Source organism: Arachis hypogaea, chromosome 11, assembly GCF_003086295.3.
Source record: "Arachis hypogaea cultivar Tifrunner chromosome 11, arahy.Tifrunner.gnm2.J5K5, whole genome shotgun sequence".
Classification (NCBI taxonomy): Eukaryota; Viridiplantae; Streptophyta; class Magnoliopsida; order Fabales; family Fabaceae; genus Arachis; species Arachis hypogaea.
In genome coordinates, this window is record NC_092046.1 from 42,303,514 (window position 1) to 42,309,539 (window position 6,026).

The 6,026-nt window shown below is 33.1% G+C and overlaps 2 protein-coding genes across 4 annotated transcripts; one reads left to right on the forward strand and one right to left on the reverse strand.

Moving 5' to 3' along the window:
- Positions 1 to 437: 437 nt before the first annotated feature.
- On the forward strand, positions 438 to 5,275 carry LOC112720756 (pre-mRNA-processing factor 39-2). Of its 3 annotated transcripts, XM_025771820.3 has the most exons (11): positions 438 to 764; positions 873 to 949; positions 1,133 to 1,245; positions 1,659 to 1,801; positions 3,307 to 3,426; positions 3,685 to 3,741; positions 4,158 to 4,281; positions 4,387 to 4,506; positions 4,677 to 4,748; positions 4,883 to 4,936; positions 5,045 to 5,275. In XM_025771820.3, exons 5-10 carry the CDS (start codon positions 3,413 to 3,415, stop codon positions 4,883 to 4,885), a joined length of 390 nt encoding a protein of 129 aa, XP_025627605.1. In that variant the 5' UTR covers positions 438 to 764; positions 873 to 949; positions 1,133 to 1,245; positions 1,659 to 1,801; positions 3,307 to 3,412; the 3' UTR covers positions 4,886 to 4,936; positions 5,045 to 5,275. The 3 variants fall into 3 exon arrangements, with proteins under 3 accessions (XP_025627605.1, XP_072062873.1, XP_025627604.1); XM_072206772.1 differs by lacking the exons at positions 438 to 764; positions 873 to 949; positions 1,133 to 1,245; positions 1,659 to 1,801 and adding an exon at positions 2,034 to 2,181 and having other exon boundaries at positions 4,387 to 4,591; XM_025771819.3 differs by lacking the exons at positions 438 to 764; positions 873 to 949; positions 1,133 to 1,245; positions 1,659 to 1,801 and adding an exon at positions 2,034 to 2,181.
- On the reverse strand, positions 2,040 to 3,168 carry LOC112720757 (transcription factor MYB102). Its single transcript, XM_025771821.3, has 3 exons — positions 2,944 to 3,168; positions 2,599 to 2,728; positions 2,040 to 2,251 (listed from the first exon to the last, which is right to left on the reverse strand). The coding sequence occupies exons 1-3, from the start codon at positions 3,083 to 3,085 to the stop codon at positions 2,110 to 2,112; spliced, it is 414 nt and encodes a 137-aa protein (XP_025627606.1). The 5' UTR covers positions 3,086 to 3,168; the 3' UTR covers positions 2,040 to 2,109.
- Positions 5,276 to 6,026: the final 751 nt, after the last annotated feature.

Here is a 6,026-nt window from a genome sequence, read left to right on the forward strand (position 1 = left end):
TAATAAAGATCCAAGAACAAACTTTGCAAAATAATGTTAGAAAAACAGAGGAGACTAGTAATATAATAATTCCCGAGAATTATATTAACCTAGGTACAGAAAATTACATAAATATACTCACTACTAGAAAAATAGTTATTACAGACAGATATTTCCGACGGATTTTATCCCACGGAAATACAGACGGAATTTCAGAGGGATTTTTTGTCGGAAAACAAAAAAAATGAATTAGCATAAATTACAGACGGAAAAGAGAATCCGTCGATATATCCGTCGGAAAAATTAATTTTTTTTTTCCATAAAAAATGGTTACAGACGAAAAATCCGTCTGTAATTAAATAAACAAAACGCTGTGTTTTATTAAATTATTACAGACGGAAAATCCGTCTGTAATTTAAAATTTTCCGTCGGAAATATTAAAATAAAGATTTGACCAAACGAGCTCTTCCTCCTTTCCCGTGTCTCTTCCCCGCACCTCCACGCCCATCCCCTCCAAATGCTCTATCGGTAGCGCGTCTCAGCCTTGCACCGCCGTCTTACCTTGCGCCGCCGTCGCACTGAACCTCCATTGCACTGAACTTCCATCGCCGCGAAACTCTGTCACACCCCTTCCCGGCTCTTCTCTGTGTGTTGCTGGTTCCCTTTCGAACCCTAATATGCATTTCTCCGCCACCGTCTTCATCGCCTCTGTCCTTATCCTCTTCACCTTCTCCTGCGTTCACTATTTCTACCTTCCCGGCGTCGCTCCTCAAGATTTTCAAACCGTACGTCTTCCATTTTTCTCTCTTTCTGAGATTCGCGTTCTCCTTTCTCTTATTCGAATTTATGCGCTACTTGTTTCATTAATTTCTTGATCAAAGATATTCTCACAGAAATCACAAGTGCATTTCTCGCTCATGTGTTGCTTAGTTGATGTGTTTTTCTCTTCGATCTCGCCTCAGCCGTGCAGGTAACCTAATCAGAAGGAGGTGCTGTGAGGTTTTTGTTGTATTTTATTGATGTATTTTGTTGTTGCTATGAGGTTTTTTTCAATTTTCATACAGTATGGATAACATTATAGTAAAGAGTACTACTACTTTGGGTTTTATATATATAATAATGCTTTTCCTGTCATTGAAACATGAAAAAGTAGCAGCAGGAGATAACAATTACAATGATCCATACTTTCGTTTGAATTTTGAAGAAATTTGATGGTGCATGCAGTAGCTGGGATTGATAAACCCTAGGATTGTGATTTAATTAGTGGTCAGTTTATTCTTCTTCAAGTCCTTAATGATTTACAATCATAGTTATTATTTGTTTATTTATTTATTGTTTGATTATTTCTGGATTTTTTTTTAGAATTTTAAGATTTAGTAATTACCTTTTCCCTCAGTAAGCAAATGTAAGTTTTAAATTTATATAGTTCTATTGTGACTTTGTGAGCTTAAGTTGCAGATTCCATAGTTTAGAAAGTACAATAAAACTTTGGAAGGTTTGCTTCTTTTGTCGAAATTTTGGTTTTTATGTGAAATACAAAGCTATAATATCTTAATGGTGCAACATAGGAAGTGATTTTTGCTTGGCAGAATAGATTAGAGCTTTATGACATTGTCAGACAATTCGCTCTCCTGGTTTATATATAACCATTATTTCTGTTTTGGCTTATGCCGCTGCAGCACTTGTGGAAGCACTCTCTGCATCATACACCATTATCCTAGTATTTTCAAAGCTATATCTCCTCACTATATTTTCCATTTCTTTTGGAGAAATGGAAAAGTTGGCTGGCTTTTACTTAGTGGTACTGTCTTCTGCATTACAGGTATGTGTGTCTCTTATCATGTTGATAATATTCATCATCATTGTCCATTGATACAGAAGTAGGAATATTATCAACTTGGCATGCCTTGGTTTGGCTATTGACTAAATTTTCTATATGAGAGTTGTGCAAAGAGAGACTTGCAACTTAATGTTACTATTGTTGTGTTGTTATTGTTGTTGGAGGAACATGCTTGAGAGATTGTCTCGCTTCAGTATTGTTATGCTTACCATGTGTTTGATGAATTTTCTGAGAGAGATGGAAAAGAGCGGAACTTGTTTTCTGTGTTTCCTTTTCCCAATTCACAAGATTTAGGTACTTTTCCTCTTGGATTGCTTATGAGTTATTGGATCAATCCCCATCTTCAACAATTTCTTCTTGATGTGAGTGTTCCAATAATTCTTAATCTCATTATCTGTTCTTCCGGGTAAATTAGCAGCAATTGTAGACCACCTAATAAGCATTACACAAAAAAGTTTAGTTCAATTATAAATAATGCTGTTCAAATTAATTAAGTTAAGCATATATAATTGACTTTGAACAGTACTGTAGTTTCCTTGCCTAGCTAGCATTCTAACTATATATATGAAATGAGTTTTAATTCTTTACACAATCGAAAAGTCTATGAATTAGTTGGCAATAATTCTGTATATTACATGTGCAAATTCAAAAAGGTTCTTCTTTAATATAATTTATAGATAGACTTATTAAAAATGAAGGATATATAACATGCACATTAAAAAAAATAAACAAGGAACATTATTTAGGTCATGCTAGGTTTGATTTAATAATAATCTTACTTGTTTCCCAAAACAGTGTGTAACTGGATGATCATTTCTTCTTCTTCAAATGAGAATCTTCCTCTCTTTATATCAGGCCTCAAGTAATTAGCCCACCTTAGCCGGCAACTTTTTCCACATCTCTTTAATCCTATATATTAATTATTTATTCATACATGTTCAACATTATTAAATCATTACAAATATATTCATGTTAAGTATATACATAAATGTATAATACCTTATTATCTAACACACGTACACTTAACTAAGATGATTATTAATTAAAAGTGGCTTCTGAATATAATTGGGCATTATTATATAATTAAGTAGCTAAGGTAGCACAAATTAATTAAATTAAAGTACCTGCATTCTTAGGAAGGGTTCGCCACTTGCCATGCTCATGTTTCTGAATGTAATCAATGAGTTTTTGATCTTCCTCCGGAGTCCATGGACCCTTCTTCAATCCATTATTATTGTTCTTTTCACTAGAACAAGACTTGGCCATGATGATTAATTGCTAATTAATTAAGTTAAAAAACAAATATTATGAACACTTAAGCTTGTTGTAAGGAGATAAAGGAAAAAAGGTTATTGCTCTACTACTTGCAAGCAATAATAACGAGTAGGAAATAATTGATGAGTACTACTTGTATGTACTACTTCATGACCAATAAACTTTCTTATATTAGATGACCAATTCTGCCTTTTGTTACTGCTGAGGACCAGAAAATTGCCATGGCCAAGGCTTCTAAGGCATGTGCCTTTCTCAGGAGATGTCCTTCACTAACACTGGGTTCCATGTTGGAGGAGATTGTTGCTATTCTTCCTAGCCATGAATTTGCTTCTGTGAGTGACATTCAGTTAAACTCTTCATCTTCATCATCATATTAATTTTTTCTACTCATTCTCATGTAGCCATGTTTTTACATTCTTATGTTGCATCTATGCTTTATTTTCCTTAAGTACATTTCTAATCTTTTCTTCGTCTCAGTGATATTCTTCTTTTATCAAAAGATACAAAAATTCACCCCACTGTTTCCTTAATAACTGCTTTACTGCCTGTCTTTGAGTTTGGTCATTAACTTTATCTGTTGCATCATGTAGATTTTGTTGTCAAACATGGCTTATGCAGATGACGACGAATCTCTTGTTGAAGATGAGGTTCTCTCCTTTCTTTCTCATTAATAAGTCTTTTTTCTCAATATATTAAAGAATGATTTTTAGTTAACTTTATCATTCTTTTTGCCATGGCTGAGGTATTCTGTTGTTTGGTTCTGATGACTTTAATCCTTGGCAGAAGTGTAATTATGGGAAAATTTAGTTTAACTTGTTTGAAGTTTGATTAAATCATGCTATCATCAGTTTGTGTAATTTTTGTTTCAATACTTTGGTAGTGTTTGGATTGTCTCTGAGATTTAAGCGGACGGTTGGTATAGATCTTAGTACAAGTTTACACTAATAATAATTTCTATTAAATTTGCACAGTTGGATTATTTATAGTGTATGCTTTGATTTACCTTGAATTATGACTCCTATTTGTAAAAGAGTGTACCAAAAATCCATTTCTTCAATGCCAGGTTTAAGGAACAAATAGGAGATGTTTTAGCTGCTCGCGCTACATATATTCAGCAGACTGGTAAAGAGTCAGATTCTGATTTTGTGCAGAATGTTATATCAAGAGCCAATATGGAGAAACGTTTGGTATGCAATTAGCCTTTGCTACAATTGAAGAAAGCTTTACTCTTTGATGATAAGCTGATACAAAAAAGATGACTACATGCGCTACCTGTTACATTTTTATTGCAGGGAAATATGGAATCAGCTTGTGGTATATACAAAGAAGCAATAGAGATGGTTGTAGCTGAAGAGAATTTACAGCATGCCCTCCCTAATTTATATGTCCATTTCTCTCACCTAAAATATATGGTATGTGGCATATTTATCATTTTTTGTTGAATTTTCATTCTAAAAGGCTAAGCATCAATATTGTATGACTGGGGAGAGCAATATTGTAAGTGTTTTTTTCCATTATGTGCTGAATAAGAAAAATTACTTGTCTCATTTCTTAAGTTTGATAATCATTTTCCTTTTTGCAGGTTGAAAAGAATTCTAAGAACCCTATTCTGCTATCTGGTTGTAAAGTTGCAGATGGCAGTGGTGTTATGCTCGTAATGTTTTACTTTCTTTTTCCATGTGTGTGTGTGTGTGTCTATATATTGATTGCCATGTGTGTGTTTTACTTTTTTTGAAATTCCTCTCATCATTTATGAACTGAGTAACTCAAATCTTGTTTTTTTCCCAGTAATGGCTTCGGGATCCGATGATGCTCTTAAGAGTGTTGGTTTAGTCTTAGCAGGTAATAACTAATAAGTGTTTATCATAAAATGCAAAATTTTAATTTTGATTCTGGGGTTGCAGTAAATTCAATAATCACTTTTATTTCTAATGATATAAATGTTTTCAGGACTTACCAACTGAATCTGGAACTGTGATCCCCTATGTTCACTTGATGAAACAAGCTCACAAGATTTTGAGGACAGTTATATAGTCTTGTTATTTGCATAACTTAGTATAGTTGAACAATACATTGAGTTTATGTTTTGAATTATAGTTGATGTATCAACACACTTTGATGTATGGTTGTTACTTATTATTATAGTTGATGATCAATACATTTTGTTTATGTTTTGAATTATATTGACTTGCTTGTTTATAGTATTTTTCTTTTAGTTTGATAATACGATGAGTTTGTTTATTTTTTGAAATATTATAAATATTCGAATACAAATTAGATAAAAATTTGTATTAAATTTATATTTATTTTGTATGAAAACAAGCTTATTTTGTAATTAGAAAAATAAAAAAAATTATTTTACCTTACTGACGGATTTACAGATGGATTTTCTGTCTGTAATCAGAGTATGAGATGATTTTTCAAAGTTCAAATTATAGACAGAAAATCTGTCGAAAAATCCGTCTGTAATTACAGATGGAAAATCTGTCTGAAAATCTGTCTGTAATTACAGACGGAAAATCTGTCTGAAAATCTGTCTGTAATTACAGACGAAAAATTTGTCTGAAAATCCGTCTGTAATTACAGATAGAAAATCCGTCTGAAATTCCATCTGTAATTACAGACGGAAAATCCGTCGGAAAGTTCGTCGCCTTCGGAAAATGGAGGGAGAATTTACAGAGGGAAAATCCGTCGGTAACTAGTAAAAATCCGTCGGTAATTTTCTGACGGAAAAAAATCCGTCGGTAAATAATTTCCGACGGGGCTCTTACAGAGGGACAAAATCCGTCGGTAATTTCGTCGGTAACCAAAAATCCGTCTGTAATAAAGACTAAATCTGTCTGTAAATCTGTCTGTATTAATCCATTTTCTAGTTGTGACTAACTTTATTAGTAAGCCAAAAGTGGTTCACTACGATAACTTTAATTATAGG

What these genes read in the sequence shown, in the direction of transcription:
- LOC112720757 (XM_025771821.3), bottom strand. Translation starts at nt 3,085, where the DNA reads ATGGCCAAGTCTTGTTCTAGTGAAAAGAACAATAATAATGGATTGAAG. An exon ending in AACCCTTCCTAAGAATGCAG is followed by an intron (nt 2,729 to 2,943) that starts GTACTTTAATTT and finishes ATTAATATATAG; the next exon opens with GATTAAAGAGATGTGGAAAA. An exon ending in CACACTGTTTTGGGAAACAA is followed by an intron (nt 2,252 to 2,598) that starts GTAAGATTATTA and finishes AATGCTTATTAG; the next exon opens with GTGGTCTACAATTGCTGCTA.
- LOC112720756 (XM_025771820.3), top strand. An exon ending in AATCTCTTGTTGAAGATGAG is followed by an intron (nt 3,742 to 4,157) that starts GTTCTCTCCTTT and finishes CTTCAATGCCAG; the next exon opens with GTTTAAGGAACAAATAGGAG. An exon ending in CCAATATGGAGAAACGTTTG is followed by an intron (nt 4,282 to 4,386) that starts GTATGCAATTAG and finishes TTTTTATTGCAG; the next exon opens with GGAAATATGGAATCAGCTTG.